Source organism: Thermobia domestica, chromosome 6, assembly GCF_964235325.1.
Source record: "Thermobia domestica chromosome 6, izTheDome1.hap1.1, whole genome shotgun sequence".
Taxonomy (NCBI): Eukaryota; Metazoa; Arthropoda; class Insecta; order Zygentoma; family Lepismatidae; genus Thermobia; species Thermobia domestica.
Genome location: NC_137459.1, coordinates 38,520,511 through 38,539,696, shown reverse-complemented (window position 1 = coordinate 38,539,696; position 19,186 = coordinate 38,520,511). Strand labels below are relative to the sequence as shown.

At 36.5% G+C, this 19,186-nt stretch overlaps 1 protein-coding gene across 1 annotated transcript in view; it reads left to right on the top strand.

The window, feature by feature from the left end:
- The first annotated feature begins 8,033 nt into the window (after window positions 1–8,033).
- Window positions 8,034–19,186, top strand: part of Srr (Serine racemase) — a 45,630-nt gene continuing 34,477 nt past the window's right edge. The window contains exons 1-2 of the mRNA XM_081761541.1: window positions 8,034–8,194; window positions 12,990–13,200. Of these exons, the coding sequence (XP_081617667.1) occupies window positions 12,991–13,200 (210 nt within the window). The 5' untranslated portion in view covers window positions 8,034–8,194; window position 12,990. The remainder of the gene's footprint in view (window positions 8,195–12,989; window positions 13,201–19,186) is intronic.

Below are 19,186 nucleotides of genomic sequence, written 5' to 3'. Positions count from 1 at the left end.
ACCCGGGTTCTTTTAATGAGGGGCGTTTGATTCTTCCCCTATCGACTCGGGCCCTTTTAACATGAACATTTTTGACACAGGGCCATTTGACTCGGACCCTTTGTATCGGGCCCCTTTTTCACCCGTGCCCGTTTGACCCGGGCTCTATTTATGAGGGGCGTTTTGATTCAGCCCCTTTTGACCCGGGCCCTTTTGATCAGGTGCTTTTCGATCTCGGACTTGACTCGCATCCTTTTGTTGCGGAGACCTTTTGACCCGGGCCCTTTTGACGCGGGGGCCGTTTGACTCAGGAGCCGCGGAGTCTCAGTGGTACAGCGTTCACCTCTGCTGCTTGGGTTTCCGGGTTCGATCCCAGCCCACGCCAGTTGAACTTTGTGGTAGACAAACACCGTGTGCGTGGATTTTCTCGGGGTTCTCCCGTTTCCTCCCACTTTCTTCATTCCACCATTTCATTCATTACTCATCATCACCGTCTCCCTTAGCCTAACCGGCATAACCGTAAGACGTAAAACTCAAAGATTTTTTCTATATCAGTCTTTTGCCCCCGGTTGGATAAAATACTGTGGGCGTTAGTGATTATGATGTTTCTTAGTTACTGTATTATATTGTTCTATACACGGAATAAATACTTCTGTGTTTTATGCAATAATGAGAACCTTATTTACATTTATTACGGTCCTTGCTTTACGACAGCGAAACATATTCACGTTCAGCGTAATCAGTTTCCACTCCCAAATAATTACAGTGAGGCGAATGAAATAATTCATACGCAGACTTAGGACTTAGAAAAGTGTCCTGCGAACATGTCGTAGTAAATTCCTGAAGAGTTAAAAGCGCTAGTAGCAGTAATTAGCTCTGTCGGTACCTATAGTTCCTTAGTGAATTTCATAAATCTTACAGATGCTGTACCTCTTTCTTTCTCTTCTCTCTACATCATGTCTGGAGATTAATGTTTGGACAAATAAGCTAGAGTGGCAATTTTAAAAAGTAAGATGATCTATGCTATCAGTGACAGATGTGGTGTTTAACTTAACATATAAGGCAATAAATTGAAAAACAGAGATGACAGTGCACTGATGCTTGAAATCTGTGCCTTTATTCTCTATACCTAGGTTATTTCCCTAGTCAAAATAAAAACTCTTCAAAATTAATCACAAATTCTTATGCAACCATCCCTTCCTTAGAGTACTGCGTGGTCACATACCCCTCACGGCGATGTAAAGGCACTTTTGGCGACGAGGATTCAGTACATATAAATCCGATTTCTCATGTTAAGTAATAGGAGTTTCCTGCCACATGCTCAAATGTTACTGAATCCAGTGGTAACGCTTGTTGCAACTGGAAGTGTAAATCTCTCGTTCAGTTCTTTTAGGCGCATTAGTACTATTTTGCAGTGGAAAACAAAGGTTTATTTTTACTAAAACACTACTTTAATATTTAAAAACATTCTTTGTTGCATGTTCTTAAAAATCCTGAACAACTGAAAAGCACGAAATGGATTAATTTCTATGAATGTTTAATCAAATCATTCAAAGAAGCAATAAGATAGGTCAAAACTGAGGGAATAAGCAGACACTGTGCGCAAAAAGGTTCAAAATATCTCTTTATCTCACGGAATAAACTTGAGGACGCACACAAAAGACAGATCTGAAATATGGGGATCTTCTAATCAGATAGAGTGTTTCCTATTCCTGGATTGCTGAAAAGACAAAGTAGTTGGATGAGAGTCGTAAAATACTAGATCATATACTAACATTAATTTTAAAATAATTAATTATTGTGGCCGTAGCCTTCATTCAGAAACTACACAATAAGTCCGGAGTGAAATTTGAGTTTTACGTCCCACGGGTGATGGTGATGATGAGAAATGAGTTAAATTGGTGAAATGATGGAAGTGGGAGGAAACGGGAGAACCTCGAGTAAACCTACGAAAATGGTGTTTGTCCACCACAAAGTCCAATTGGCGCTAATCAGGGACTCCACGCACCAGAGGTGAATGCTCTACCACTGAGCCATCGCGGCTCGTAATCAATCCAGAGTGTTCGATGTTCGAAATTTAAATGTTCTATAATACAAGCAAAGCGTCCAACATTCAGCAAAAGGGGGAAAATGTTTTTATTTAAGCTTTGTAGTATATTCTTAGCTTTAAAAAAATCAATTGCTCGACAAATATAAATTAATTAGCAGTTACAGCTTTGAATTTAGAAATTTTATAACATTAGTAATCCTGATGGTAAGCTCTTACCGGATTCCAAAATTATTGATACTCCTCTCTCAATATCAGTTAGTTTGACTAAAATAGTTTCTATTCACCTTTTTTACCCTAGCCGACTAAAAGAAGTCAACTTAGCACCAGATGTCAGGGACTTTTTCTTCGCTGTCATCTTCATTTACTTCCAGGCTTTCTTCTACAAAAAATTTTATTATGGTTGGGTTTAGCAATGGAACACTATTTGCTGACGTGTACTTCGTACAAGAGTGATAAGTAATCGCATATTAATGTATTCTAGCTTCGGTAGGAAGAACAATTGGCGAACTTGAGAGGAACTAAGCCCGCGGAAGGATGTCTGGAAGAAATACGCTTTAGTGATTAAATTGGAAGTACCACACTTGAAGATTAGTGCACATCAGAGATGGAGTGGGTCGTGGGTCGAGTGGGTCAACATTTTTGAGTGGATCAGTGAGCCGTGGGTGAACAGGACATGACACTGTGACCCACCACCCACCGTGACCAACCACGAACTCGTGTGACACACAGTCACTCTGCTTAGTACATTGTAGACAGTATCTTCTGAATATTGGTGAATTTTTCTACGTTTTACCTTCAAAGTCTCCATTTTTATTCCTTTTTTATTTGTTTCTATTTACTTACCTGAAATGAGTATACCTGAAGTGGGCCTTCACACTGGGTCTTGTGAGCCGCTCATGTGAACCTGTAGTGTGAAGGCTAGTGTTGTAAAGGCCTGGAAAAAACCGGAAATTTTGGATAAAAAACCAGTTTTTTTACCGTTTTTTCCCGAGCTTGGAAAAAAACGAAAATATTGGGAAAATTTGAAATTTTCGAATATTTTACTACATTATGCTTTTAAAATGAAAACTATTTTATATTTACAAGTTTACATTTAAATGATTATTGAATACTTATGTTTCTTGTATTAGAGTAGGGAAATTTTATGGCAACAAATATATTTGAACCACTTGTTTAAAGTTAGCACCGTGATAGAATGGAGTTATGGCTACAAAATATACTAAAATATAATCCTAGTTACATTAATTAATATAGACGCATTTAATTATCTTAAGTAATCTTATAAAGTTACCGTTTTATGGCAGGGAACTGTTAAAGTAACAGGGCCAGAATCATTTTAGTTAATACCAGTATGTTAAAATCAAATATATATTTTTATGGAGATACGTATCTTCCTTGTGCTGTGTAAAATTTCTGGAAATTTTGAATCCATTAGAAAAAAAATCTTTTGTTCGGAAATATTGATGAAGCTTAAATTCAAACTCAGCACTGTAACTTGGGGGAAGGGTAGGGGAGATATATAAAATGATCGAAAATGACCAATATTAGTGTCGAATCCATAGTTTTCGTGTTTGTTGAGATGAACAGTAACACTTTCGGTGCTGTTTAAATAAAAATTCAGGCCCGCAACTTACGGGATGTGGAAGGGTATATATATAATAATTCAAAATAGCCGATATCAGTGTCTAATCCATAAGTTTTCGGGGTCGCTGAGGTGAACAGTGACAGTTTCGATGCCGTTTAAATCCAAATTTATTCCTTCAAATTGGGGGAAGGGGGAGATATATATAAAAATGATTAAAAATGATCGATGTTAGTGTGAATTCATAGGTTTTCGGGGTCGCTGAGATGAACAGTGACATTTCCGATGCAGTTTAAATCGAAATTTATTCCTTCAAATTGGGGGAAGGGGGAGATATATAAAAATGATTTAAAATGATCGATGTTAGTGTGAATCCATAGTTCTCAGGGCCGATGAGATGAACAGTGACATTTCCGATGCAGTTTAAATCCAAATTCAACGCCGAAATTTTAAGGTGGGAGAAGGTAATGATATATTAAAATGATCGAAAATGACAGATAGACTATTATTGTCGAATCCATAGTTTTCGCGGTCGATGAGATTAACAGTGACACTTCTAATGCCATTTAAATCCAAATTCAGTGCCGTGAAATGGGGGCAGGGGAGATATATATACAAATGATCGAAAATAATCGATATTATACATATACCACATTGACTTGATCCCTAGTCTTCCGTTGCAAGCGCTGCTATCGGCTGAAGGAACTCCATTCACATTTTCTCGCTTAGCAACAGTTGAACTCTTATTGGCTCAACTCGAGGGTGTGTGAGGGTGTGAGTTTTAGTTCGCATTTTTTCCACGGCTCAAGACATTTTGGCAGCGCAATAGTGTTGAATCCATAGTTTTTGGGGTTGCTGTGATGAACAGTAACACTTCCGATGCCATTTGAATCCAAATTCAGGCCCGCAACTTGGGTAGGAAGAGATACATAAAAATTACTGAAAATGGCCTATATTAGTGTCAAATACATAGTTTTCGGGGTCGCTGAGATGAGCACTGATATTTCCGATAGCGTTTAAATCAAAATTCATCCCCGCAACTTGGGGTCCGGGAGATATATAGGTATGATCGAAAATGACCGATATTAGTGTGGAATCCATAGTTTTGGGGTCGCTGAAATGAACAGTAACATTTCCGATGCCATTTAAATCAAAATTCATCCTCGTAACTTGGGGGCGGGGGAGAGAGGAGAAATATATATAAAAGTGATCGAAAATGACCGATATTAGTGTCGAATCCATGGTTTGAGGGTCGTGAGATGAACATTAACAATTCCAATGCTGTTTAAATCCAAATTTAGGGCCGCGGCTTTGGGGAAAGAGAAGGGGTGGATATATAAAAATGATCGAAAATGGCCGATATTAATGTCGAAACCATAGTTTTCGGGGTGCCTAAGATGAACAGCGACACTTCCGATGCCGTTTAAATCCAAATTCAGCCTCTATTATCATAAAGGGGGAGGGTGACATGTAAAAGTAATTGAAAATGACTAATACTAGTGTCGAATTCATAGTTTTTGGGGTCCCTAAGTTTACTGGTGACAGTTTTATTGTCCTTTATACCCAAAATGAAACGTATTCTCTGCGTGCGAAGAACGGGTATTTTGCTAGTCTTTAATAATAACGAACGGAAGTTTCACATGTTCAATTCTTTAATATATTTGTCGCTGCTCAAATTTTCAGACTTGTGCGGTGTATGTGTGTATATGTAAATAAGATAATGTCTCTTTTAGAGTTGTTCGAAAAATATACAAATAATAAAGAGGTATTTTTATCAGGAATGAGACAACTAAAAAGAAAAATTAAAACCTGTTGTTTTAAGTTCTGTATTTTTCCTGCTAGCGAAATACGCTGTATATATGCTTCAAACACGTTGCAGCAAATAAGATTAGCATCAGGCGGAGAAATAGTTTTTAAATGCGGTTCCTGTGCCGGTCACAGAAAATACATAATTTTCTTTACAAATATCGATAATTCAAACTAAGTACTGATACCAATAGCATCATTTTAATATCAATATTTGTAGACTGCATGCAGTTTTGTGTAGAAAGTAAAATGTATAAATACTGAAGGGAAAACATTGCACAGAAACGTTATGTTCGTATGGCGAACATACTTTTTCGCCATACTTTTCATATGGCGAACACACTTTTGTATGTTGTGCAAAGTAACCCCAGCTACGGGGTTACTTTGCACCAAAGTTTATATTTAAATAACTATGGTTATACTGAATGTTTACTAATGAACTTGCACTAATGTTTTCCTTATATATATAGCTATTATATGTTTAAAATACAGTGTTCTAAATCATTACGTTTCTAAGTTACATGCGATTTTCTTCAAAATGGCTTAATTCTCGTGCGAAGTCTTACGGTACTTTTTTAATACCCACTTTGTCTAACTGTTTTGTGAACGTAGTCAACTTCTCATGGTTGAGTCTCTTTTGGGTCATAGCTGACCTAGATGCTTGAACTATTGAGTGGGACCAAAACCGTTTTACAAATATTGGGGGTGAAACCTCCCCATTGTCACCGGTGGAATTGACGCCCTTGCACTTCTGCATAATAACATGGCGTCCTCTTGCATTGTATTTTTAACAAGCATACATAAACAAGTCCGGGAACGGAAATGGAATCTTTGAGTTTTACGTCCCACAGTTATACCGGTTAGGCTAAAGGAGACGGTGATTATGAGAAATGAATGAAATGGTGGAATGAAGAAAGTGGTAGGAAACAGGAGAACCCCGAGAAAATCCACGTACACGGTGTTTGTCCACCACAAAGTTCACTTGGCGGGAGCAGAGTTTGAACCCGGGACCCCATGCACCAGAGGTAAACGCTCTACCACTGAGCCACCGCGGCCCCCAGTCCGGCAACGGAACGAACTCTTATCATAGTAACCGTACTATTGTCCTTAACAACGAATCAATAAATATTGATATCTATCGACTGACAATATAACATCTACAAAATAAGATTATTCATGACATTGTATTATTTTCTTCTTCTTTTTCTATTGTATTGCAAGTGCATACATTAAAACACTTTTGCCCTACATAGTAAATGAAATAAACAACGTACAACGTAAATACAGGTTATTGTTGTAACAGTCTGTTTCCTAAACTAACAAAAGATGAAAGAAAATTTTTCAATTACTTCAGGATGTCTATAACTTAGTTTAACGAACTGTGTAATAGTATAAAGTGCAGTTCATCAGAGTAACACCAAAATGAAAAAAAAAAATCAATATCAAATATATGCACACTTTTCTTCATTGCAACCGAGTTCACGCTCACGTGTGAAGGTGTACATTTAAGACAGTGTAAAGCCCGCAGCTGCGGCTCACAGGATCTAGTGTGAAGGCATACTAAGTGAAGAAATAACTTCAGGCACTTTTGGATATTAATATTTGTAACTGTAATAATAGCAATAGGACTTACAACTTAGCTTTCGAGACACAGTCATATTTTATACTTTTTTTGGCCTACTTTACCTAGATTTGAAACGTTCAAATTTCACCGTACTTCCCACTGAAAAGTATCTGTAATTCAACAAGGAAATAATTATATGTGATAATTAAATTGAAATTCATCGTAATATGGCCCATGACAAACACTTTACTATTTTATATTGTTAAGATCAGATCCACCGGAATTGTAACAGGACGGTACTTGAGCCATTGACCGTAGAAATTCAAACTTCGGTTAGTGATAATTTAACAGTTTTGTTTTATTACAAGTGTAAACTCTTTAGTCAGTGAGAGGGGGGCGTGGATCATGGGTCAGAGCTGATGACGATAGGTTTTGGTGGGTGGTGGGTAAGAGTGATCATGACAGGTCAGACTAGGTCATTATGGGTCTTGGTGGGTCATTTGTCAGAGTCTGTCACGGTGGGTCGTGGGCTACGGTGGCTGGTGGGTCAGTGGGTCATGGATCAAATTTTCATTGACCCATGCCCTTTCTGCTGCACGCCCTTTTATGTCTTGAAGTAGTTCTTGATCTGCAGATGAATGTTAAAGTAGCAATTTGTTTGTAATTGTTCAGAGTTTCTTCATCTCTGAACTAATGTTATTGAGAAGGAGTTAGGAAGAAAATGCAGAATTTAAATAGTAATTAATATTGTTAAAAGTAGAGAACATTCCTTGCATAACAACAGTAATAATTTCCTGAATCTAATGTCCACTAGTCATCCTTCCCGTCCCCCAGAAATTTATCTCGTTTCAAAGTCAAAGAACAGTTGCTTGTCTGCTTAAAAGATTGCGGGAAAAAAGTTACTACATGCATAATTAGTGATAAAGCAGGATAAACATTTTGTTCTTCTTGGGAGAGACATGTTGCTGAAAAAAACAACAATGAATTCTTATCAATTTGAAACCTTTAGACACAAACAACTGTCCACTATCACACTCTCAGGAAGAGGAGCCACGAGGTCACAAGTCCTATGGCACAAAATCAAACTCTGGGTCAGCATCAACCAAACACAGCGAGGTCATGTGATAGATATAACATAACATATAATATTCTCAAGTAAAACATTCGTACATACTTTGGATCACAAGGAGAAAAACTGCATCAATTTTGCTTGGTGAGTACTGTAACTATTTGAAAATGTTCATGTGCTACATTTGATACAGGTCCTGCTTATTGTAATCAAAGTTAGTTACTTCCATCTTCTGATTTTAAAAACGACCAATTGTCGAGTTACTCTTGTTTAGTGGAATTTGGCTCGTAGCCAGCCCAAGAGGAGACAAAACATGAAAGGAGTCGATAATATGCTGGTATATTTATGTAAATATAAAAGTATATACATAATGTGTGTATGTGATTAATACAAATAAATGTAGGCTTATATATATGTGTAAAAGAAAAGATGTCTTTCAAGTAGTGAATACTGCAAAATATGCAAATGAAAACACAACGTTTCTAATTTACTACAGATTTCAACATTTTTCCTGAACTATTTTCAGTATTTTAATAATAATAATTTAATCTATATAGTGATAATAATATATATTTAATAATATATTTAACATATATAGTGATTTAGTGTATCGCCGTTGAAGATGTGAACCCTCGTATGTCCAATTTATCCGATTTCGAGTTTTTGGTATAAACCTGATGAGAAAACAATAACCCATGTTCTAGCAAACCCTCGTGCGTCACAAGACACCGATTCCTGAGAAAGAATCGATTACAGCGTTTGCTTACATGTCGATTATTGACAATTTCAAGTGATACCTCGTATGCAAGTGAGTTCAATAAATACGAGTAAACGAAATATGGATAAGTAAAAAAGTGGTTAAAAAAGGAGTAAAAATGTGAAACACAGTGGCACTAGAGAACAAGTGATCAATGAGTGGCCAGTAACATGTGTTGACCTTTTCGTGACAAGAAGTTGTGGGCTTAACATTTCTTTATTCTTTTTTAACCACTTTTTACCCATCCATATTTCTTTTTCATGTTTTAAATTCACTTCGGAATGTTTTACGATGAAGATGGAAACCATTTTTTTTTCGAAAGCGCTTTTTTACTAGCTTGTTTACTTATAGTTCTTACTAAATGTTCATGTCTTAAAAGATATTTTCTGGGTAAGATAAAGCCAAGCTTAAAAATTTTATCACAACTATGTTTGTAGAAACCAGTACTCACAGTGTACACCACGTGAAAGAGTTTGGTTTTTGTCACAGTGTACACGACGTATAGATTGAAGCTTGAATGCTTTTAACGGTTCAACATTTGAAATTCTCCTAAAGCCAGTACCCGTCTATGTTTATTCACGTTTTTCCTTGTCCATTACAGCCAGACTTTCCAAACCATACGATAATTTATCGTGATACGATAATTTAAGCATTAATGCTATATACGATAATGTCCTTGTGATAATAGGTGAATATACGATAATTTAAGCCTTAATATTAGGGATGGTCTTTTTCGAAAAATCTGTTTTTCGATTTTAGGAAATTTCATTTTTCGTTTTTCGTTTTCCTAAATTTTTTTTGTTTTTCGTTTTTCGAAAAAAATTTCGTTTTTCCTTTGTTGAAAGATTTTTTGTTTTCCGAAAAATGTTCGTTTTTCGTTTTTCCAAAAATTTTTCGTTTTTCATTTTTCGTTTTCGAAAAAATGTGGCCATCCCTACTATATATGTTAATGTCCTTGTGATAACAGGTGATATACGATAATTTAAGCCTTAATGTTGGGTACGATAATGCCCTTGCGATAATAGGTGAATATACGATAATTTTAGAATGCACACTTTTTCTGCAGTTTTTCAGTGTGCGAATGTATTGTCGATGTGCATTAACCCTAGTAGCAAGGTTGATTGGCTAAATGTTGGGTATTGAGGACGACTTGGTCAAAACGATGTGTGATGGTCGGTGCGAGCCTATACCGGAGAAACTTACGTTGGGCCACCGTTGGTATGTTGCATCGCCACCATTTTCCCAACGTTGGACCAACCGATTTTGGTACTACGGAAATAATTCACACACTGAGGTCTATAACAGCCATTCCCTCTAAAATAAATTAATAAAGATTTGAGAATTGGCAACCCTGCATCCATTCTTTAACTTCAGTTACGTTTACGAGGAGGTGGAATTATTATTGTTGTTACGGAATAGTGTTAATAAGGACTTTTTTAAAACAAAAATGGTGAGGACAGCGATGCCGGTTTGGAGTTCTAAACTGAAGATTACTAGATAAGTTTATTATATATTATTACTATTATTAGTAGTATTAGACTTGTTTCTACAATTAACACATACATAATGAATATACGATATTTTTTTGTAATATACGATAATTTTAGTCAAAAGTTGATAATTTTGTTCTGTGGGGTTGGCAGCTCTGCATCACACCCCACGCAAAAACTATGATGTACTTAAGATTACATATAGGGAGGCTGGTTGAAGTTACGGGGCCCGATCCAACCACATTGTAGTATATTTGCAAGCCTATCGTGAAAATTTTAGGGGGCAGTATAAATTATGGGGCTCGGCCGCCTAGCCCCCCGTGGATATAGGCCTGCTCTCCAGTCTCCACACACAAATTATAGCTTGAAATCGTACTTAATTAAAAATTTTAATTGTTTACATTTAACTTTTCAACGAACTTAAAAAGTTCGTTACTGAATTCTCTCTCTCTCTCTCTCTCTCTCTCTCTCTCCCTTTCTCTCTCTGTGTGTGTGTGTGTATGTTGCGATTTTTTTTTCAATTTTGAGCCCTCCATTCGATAGAGCATCTAAAACTATGGCCCGATTTCTGGAGGCTTAAGGAGCCATATCTTGGGAACCAGAAGTTATAAAGAGATGATGGTGTTGATCAATACCTAAGAGGATGGTGAATATTTTGGTACCAAATAGTAACTGGTAGCCAATGTTCAACTGGTCTCTGATTTGGCCAGTGGCCACCAGTTAGTATCGGTACCAAAATGTTTATCATCCTCTTAGGTATTGATTAACACCAATATCTTCTCTCTATGACTTACCGACTCTATAAATATACTTGCTTGGATAACTAACAACAAAACACGTATACCTGAACGGGCATCTCCAAAGTTATACAGAAATCACTGACGTCTCTGGCATGTAAACTTTGGGGGGGGGACATCAAAGAAAATGATTTAAATAGTAGTACCTAGCCCAACTTGTTTATTTATCTCTGATTCCATTTGTAACCTTTTTGCCTACCTTCCCGGACTCTCTTGAGACATATTAAGAACTTTGTTATAATCGTTTCATTGCCTGAATATTATATTCCAAATAAATATAATAATTATTGTTTATATGTTATTCTGTCGTTAGTAAATAAGTTAAATTAAATAGAATATTGAACATTTTGTACTTCAAAATATTGGGGGGACGCGTCCCCCTCGTCCCCCCCCCGCCAGAGACGCCCATGACAGAAATAACTCTTTCGCGATTACTTCGAAGTTTGGCAACATTGTTGGTGCACTTTCGTTTTTTTTTTTTCTTTAAGTGTGCGATCGGAAGACAGCTCCACGAACCGTAACGAATTCTTCCGATGCATCACATATGAGATGAAAGTAATTCTTTGCTTCTTGTAGAATCCAGACTTCACGAATCTTCGCGGTTACTATATAATATACTACAAACTATACAACACATTACTGGAGAACACACTTAAAACTGACGACAAAGAGACCATATGTACTTCAAAATATTATCGTATGTACAAGATAAGTGCCCCAATGGGCTTTCGAAATGCATAGCTTCAGCTTATTTTTCTAGGAAATCAGCTAACGAAAACGAGGGCTTCAGCTGTACTAACTTTTCTCTCTTTCATGGCTTTGGATAAGAGCGTTCATAAATGATATATGGGTATATTTATTTCATAATATTAACTCAGAAACGTTCTTTTGGTACATTATCTTGTTTTTCACTAAAATGGTGAAAGAAAAACTAGTCTTCGATTTACAAATTAAAAATAAAAAATGGAAAAAAAGAGACTTGATTTGGACATAATCCGCCTTATGCAGAGTCGTTTTGACTTATGATTAGCGTCATACTAAAGGTTTGACTACTGCAGGAAACATATGTTAGTCTAGCTCTTTAGTATTGCACTAATCACTTGTCAGAGCGACTCTGCATAAGGCCCAATTTGTCTAGAATATGAATTAGGCTTAATATTGGACTAAAGAAGAAGTGGTCAAGTACTATATATGGAGTATTGGACTGTATGGTTCAGAGCCTTGGACATTAAGAAAGTTAGGGAAGAAATGTTTAGAGATCTTTGAAATGTGATATTTTAGGAAAATGGAGAAGATAAAATGGACAGAGAGAGTAACAAATGAAGATGTTTTGAAACGGATAGGAGAGAAAAGAACGCTTCCAGCCAGCATCCTTCGTAGGATGGTTAATTGGATTGGACCATCTTGCGAAGAAATTGTCTTCTTCATACCACCACAGAAGGAAAGAGTAGGAAAACGAGGAATAAGAAGAAGAACACAACTGATGGATGAATTGAAAAATAGAAGAAAATATTGGAAGTTAAAAGAGGAAGCTGAGGATCGATAAACGTGGAAGAAACATTTCTAGACCCAAACCTGCAATTGAAAGAAGAAAAAAACTCATTAGCCCCAGGGTCTCCCAAAGCGCAGAATACTTAATAATAATAATAATAATAATAATAATAATAATAATAATAATAATAATAATAATAATAATAATAATAATAATAATAATAATAATAATAATAATAATAAACGCTTGTATGCATAAATCTCATTTTCTGACTTAATATTGCAGAATTTATTACAGTTTCAATGTGAATTGTACTATTAATGTGCGCCAGCAGATCACTGCATAAGATCAATGCTGATATATTCATTAAGAAATAAAAATATACATATATTTTTCTTTTTAGTATGGATTCAACGTCTCCAAGTACCGAAGATAGCCAGTCCAGGGGCACGTTTGACCCAATTGACAACTATTTAGAGCCTGATTGTCCAATGAAGAAAAGTAAACAGAATGGGTCATCTAACCACATCGAAACTATTCGCCAGAAGTTAACGAATGGCCAAAGTGCAGGCAAGATAGTTCTAAGTGATAAGGATGCTCGTATTGACAGAAAGGTAACTGGATATTTTTTTAAAAGAAAACTTTGTGACGAGAGTTATCTCTGACTGCCGTTGTTACTATGAATAAAAAGATCTAGTTTTATTTACTTTACTCAATATTGTGACAATATAATACAAACACGTGATGAAAGTATATTTAGTCACTGTTGTCGCTAGGATTCCAAAACATGCTATTAGAATGGCTTATTTACGTGATACTATTAGTTTTTTCATTATCACAACATTATCAAGTTGATATAATTCTTATTTGAGTAAGATTGTACAGTGCGGCAGAATTATTTATGTTTCTGGATAATGCCAGTACAAAACGCACTAAAAACAAACTAGCTCTTCAGCAAATACTTTGTTACCAACCAAATATGTTTCTTTCCTACGTAAAACATGATTAAAATGTATTTCTTTGTTTGGACACAGAGCCACATTCTGTACCAATTTGTGTCAACGTAAGGCAAAATTTGCTTTTTAGATTGCGATAGTCAGCATAGCAGATTGCTATTCTCAAATTTTGCGAAGATCGTTACGGAATGAGACACGCGAAGTTCAAGAATTTGGAGAGAAAATTGCAATAGAAAATACATGTTTCTAAAACAAAGATAAACTATGTTTCTTATTGAAAATAAATATCACATTAACTGACATATACGTTCAGAGAATAAGTTGCATTAAGTTTTGTAATTCCAAACCGTCCTATGCAGGCCCGTATTTAGGTACCGTTAAGTGCTATTCTGTGGTCGAGCACGGGGCGGCAAAATTTTGGATTTTTTAAAGATTTACAATAAAGTAATATTTAAAATTAGCAACCCACAGAGTCCCATGTAAGCGCGAAAAAATATGTTAATGTGTGTAATTCGCTCTAATTACAGTAGTTACTAATTAGCTAGCTTATCTGATTATTTTTAAAAAGTTATCCTCTCCCACCACACCCCCAAGCTGAGGATGAACTTGAACATCATGAAAACTGATACCGTTAAACTCAACGACCTCGAAAACTGAATTGTACACTAATATCTGTGGTTTTCGATTACTTTTAAAATCTTGCCCCCTCCTCGGGAGTGGAGTATGACCTCAAAGTTGAATTGGATTAAAACTGTCACTATTCATATCAGCGACCGCAAAAACTGTGAACTCAATTCTATTATTGGTCGTTTCCGATTATTTTAAAAATGCCCCCATGTTATTCTTATGGGGACTTTGCATCCCCATATCTCAGCTCAGGTGTAACCTAGCGACCTGGAACAGGTCATTTGGATCATTTCTCTGAGAGCTTTAGAACATTAAAATTTCATGTTTTTATCTATTGGGTGCTTGAATTAATCCCCGCTGTTTTTATACCAATGATAAATATTGTCATTCCACAAGAACAGAACAATATCTTCTACTGAAAGTACTGTCCCTCAGCAGTTACAACCCTTTCCCACTTTTCAGATAACAAATGTATTCTGGTATAGAAAAATGCTGGTTCCTTTGAGCTAATCCATCCATCGAGCCAGTTTTGGATATCTTCGGCAGTTCTGAAGTGTTGGTCAGAAAGGTCATGTTACATGGATCGAAGCAAATGGCATTCGGAAGAGGCGACGTCTTGTGAATGTGGTGGGTGGGTTAAGACGTCCCATCGCAATCCCTTTGTTTCTTTCACTACATTTGCAACACGTGGTCTGGCATTGCTATGGAGCAGAATCACTTTGTCGTGTCTCTTGGCATACTCCGGTCATTTTTCTAGAAGTGCTTGATTCATATGCAGTAACTATATACGATAACGATCAGCATTCATCGTTTGACCCAGTTGAAACAGCTCATAATAAACCTTACCGACTTGATCCCACCAAATACACAGCATGATTTTCTTTCCATAAATGTCCTGTTTTGGCGTTGATGTTGATGGTTCACGGCCTCACCCATGATTTTCTGCGCTTGAGATTGTCATAACGAACCCATTTTTCATCCCTGGTTACAGTGCGTTGCAAAAAAAGACTTCCGTTTATGTCTTTTCAGCAGCACTTCACAAATGCTTAAACGTTTCGCAATATGTCTTTCCGTCAATTTATGTGGCATCCAGTTTCCCATTTTCTGGATTATTCCGATGGATTTTAAACGCTTACTAACAGTTGAATCATCAACATTTAGAGTTTGAGATAACCGTTTAAACGTCTGAGATGAATCTTCTTTCAGTAGCGCCTCTAAGTCTCCATGTTCAAGCTTTTTCGGCTGGCCAAGGTTCACTTTGTCGCTCAAGTCAAAATCATTGTTTTTGAATCATTGAAACCATTCTCTATACGTTGTTTCCGATAAAGCATGCTCTCCATACACCTCCACTAGCAAACGATAACTTTCTGCAGCTGATTTCTTAAGATGGAAGCAGAAGAGTAGCGCTTCCCGCAAATGATGTTTTTCAGGCACAAAGCCCGCCATGTTCAAGGCACTGAAAACAAGTGTTCTTTTCACTTAAATCGGAGGTCAAATAATTCTCTGATAGCCCAGGGATAACACTTCCAAATAGGTATCCTGGCACTTCCAATAATCCGCTGTGTTGCAATAGCACAAATACTGCCCTTAATTCAAACGCCCAATATTATGGTCCATCTAACACCACATCATAATCCTCATTTAGAGAATTAGGCCATTTAAAGGTACGTTGTAAATTTTAAACTTGTGATACCTAAACTGCTACTCAACTAGATAAGGCATGTTTAAAAAATCACGGCTTTTTCCTTATTTGAGACTTAAGTTTGTGCGGGAGGGGCGGCAAATTATTTAGAGCACAGGAGCGCACAACATGTAAATACGGGCCTAGTCCTATGTATAAATATATGAAGCCTTAGGTCAGTTAGATGTGATCATATTTTTCCAACATACGTTTTATCTAATATTTCTTTCACGGAAATTTGAAGTAACAAATTTGATAGAGGCCCATTAGAAACGATCATATTTTCCATCATATATTGTCTCTAATTTTTCTTGTATAGAACTTTGAAGTGCCAAGTTTGAGGAAGGCCAATTAGGCATGATCACACTTTTCTATCATATGTTGTCTTTAATTTTCCTTCTATGGAAATTTGAAGTGACAAATAGGATGAAGGTCCGTTATACTTTATCATACTTTTACGTTATATGTTTTACATAAACTAGTACGCATGGATTTTCTAGGGATTTTTCCGTTCCCTCTCACTTTATTCATTCCACCATTGTATTCATTTCTCATCATCATCGTCGCCTTTAGCCTAGTCGGCATAATCGTAGGATGTAAAACTGAGACTGAAAGATTACATTTTCATTTTTGTATAAAAGTTTCAGTGATAAGCTAGATTGTGATTAGCTTGTCCACAATCATATATTAAAAATAACTTTCGCATCCCACTGATATATATATATATATATATATATTGCATAGAGATTACGTACAGTAGCATGTAAACTATTCCACGATCTTAGTCTCTTGAAATTAATTTCACTCCACGTTAAAGCACTGAGAATATTTTTCTTAAAGTAAGCACTGATAATGATTTTCTATGAGCCTAAAGCAGCGTTTCCCAACCGGTGTACTGTGAATGGGCCGCTGGTGTGCCGCGAGGAATCGAAACAAAATTATTAATGTTATAGCAATCAAATTGCGAAACCTAAGGAAAAATGTATATTTGTATTTCACATTACTATGAATCTCTACTATGAACCTACAATTTTAAGTTTCACACCGGGTTACTGTTCTGTACAATTCTAATGTTGAAAAAAAATGGTTATCATTGTTATGACCATTATTGCTTCTTTATTGTTGCAGACTTTTTCGTAACTTAAAAATTTAAAATATCATTCAATCCTTTCGACAAATTACCTACATTTGTATTTTAAAAGTAAGAGAGATTTGTTTGTTCGTTCGTTATTTAGTGATTTTCCTTCTTAGTAAAAGGTTGGATACAGTTTTCTAAACAGAAAGTGTATTTTTAAAAGCCTGACTCCAAATTTTCATTGCAATTGTTTTCTGTTTTTAAATTAGAATGAAAAATAAGCATAATGATTTACCACGGGAAAAAAAACAGTGATAGAGCTTTCTTCTCTGTGAGATCAATAATAACAGAAAAAATACCACTGTGTTTCATACTTACAAATAATAATATCTATAAGTGTTCCGCGAGACTCCAAGTAACACCCGTAGTGTGCCGCAAGTTGAAAAAGGTTGGGAAACGCTGGCCTAGAGTCACCACTCGGACTAATTCTATGTCAGTGAAGAAGTAAAGGGAGTGGATACTTTAATCGAAAAGAGTACTAAAGATATTAGTGTATTTTATTTGTTTCCTTCAATTCTGCCCTCTAATCTAGTGGCTAGCGCGTGCGCTTTTGGTGCACGTGGTCCTGGTGCGAGAGCACATAAATTTAATTTTATGTGATGCTGCAGTATTGTGATGTTGGAGTGGTGTTACATTCCATTACTGGACAAGAGACTATAGTTTCCGTTTTCACAACTGTTTCCTAGACTTTTGGATATCTCATATAGCAGTAGAAAATTGAGCTAACTACCTAGGGCACTGTCTTTGTCGCAGTACAGCATCTCTTTGCTGTTGTTAGGTTATGCAAGTATGCAGAACTTCTCTATCTTGCATATTCTTGTGTTCGTTCTTCCATCATCACTTATCGATATTGAATTTTCTATGAGTGGTTATTCGTCTACATATATCCCCTTGACCCAGACTTCTCTCGTAACGTCCGCACAATCTCTCACTGCTCTTGGGAAATCCTTCTACACTCATTGTACCCATCTGATTTTTAAATCTTTGGACAGTCAGTGTTCCTTTTTGAACCACCTGTCACCTGTTTTGTTTGGCCAAAAGTTGCATCAAAAGTTCGCTTACTCACATTTTTGGACAACCGTAAGGCGGGAAAGAAGTAATTTTTGACCCTTAGTAAATGCAGATTTTTGTTTGTTCTAATGTGTAATGCGTACAATAACTACCAAGCATTGTGTATGAACTGTAGAAAATCCTGTTTCTTAGACATAAAGGAAATGAAAGAAAGAAAGAAGAAATCTTGAATAAAAGTTCAATAGACATATTTTACAGTCTAAAGAAGGTGATAATGAATGCGTATTAAAAATGGAACAGTACAGGAAGGTAGGGAGAGAAAAGAAGGAAGATTCGTAGAAGATTCAAGCACGTTGCTTCATACAGCAACCAGGATATGGACCTATCTGCTACCGGAGATCCATTTCACAATTTCAACGAGACCCGTGCTCAGCGTCAAAGGAACAAATCGTTCAAATACGTGTTTCTTTCACTTCTTTGTTTTTATGAATATTTATACCTGAATCGTATAGAGGATATGGTGGCTCAGTGGTGGAGCGTTCTCCTTCGGTACGAAAAGTGCCTTGTTCGATCCCCCGACATGCAAATTTAAGGCGGTGTTGGTAGTTTTTTTTCGAATACTCCCGTTCTCACATTCTCATTTCGCGAATTATTTCATTACTATTCGCTTTCATTATTCACTTGTTTTATTTAATCTAGATGATATAAGTGTCGGACGTTAAAGATTGAATTTCTATATTATATCCAGTGTTTTATAAACATTTACCACAATATTTTGAAAATGGATTCCTCACATTAAAATAAGAAAAAAAAGTTCATATGAACCTACGGTAGGAAGTGCACAGTTTCGTAGTTGTAGGGTACCGGAAACGCGAAAAAAAAAATGAAGTTTAAAGGTCCATAGTTCCAGTAGACTAATGTAGGACCGATCGTAGTCGGGTCAACATCACTGAGGAACTATTGTGCTGCCAAGATGTGTTGAGCCGTGGCAAAAATGCGAACTAAAGCTCACACCCTCACCCACCCACGCGTTGAGCCAATAAGTGTTCAGCTATTGCTAAGCGAAAGAAAGCGAGTGGAATTCCTTCAGCCGATAGCAGCGCTTGCAACGGAAGACTAGGGATCAAGTCAATGTGGCATTAGTATAGTATGTGAATTATCCAAATATCCATCTTTCAGAACCTCCGGTA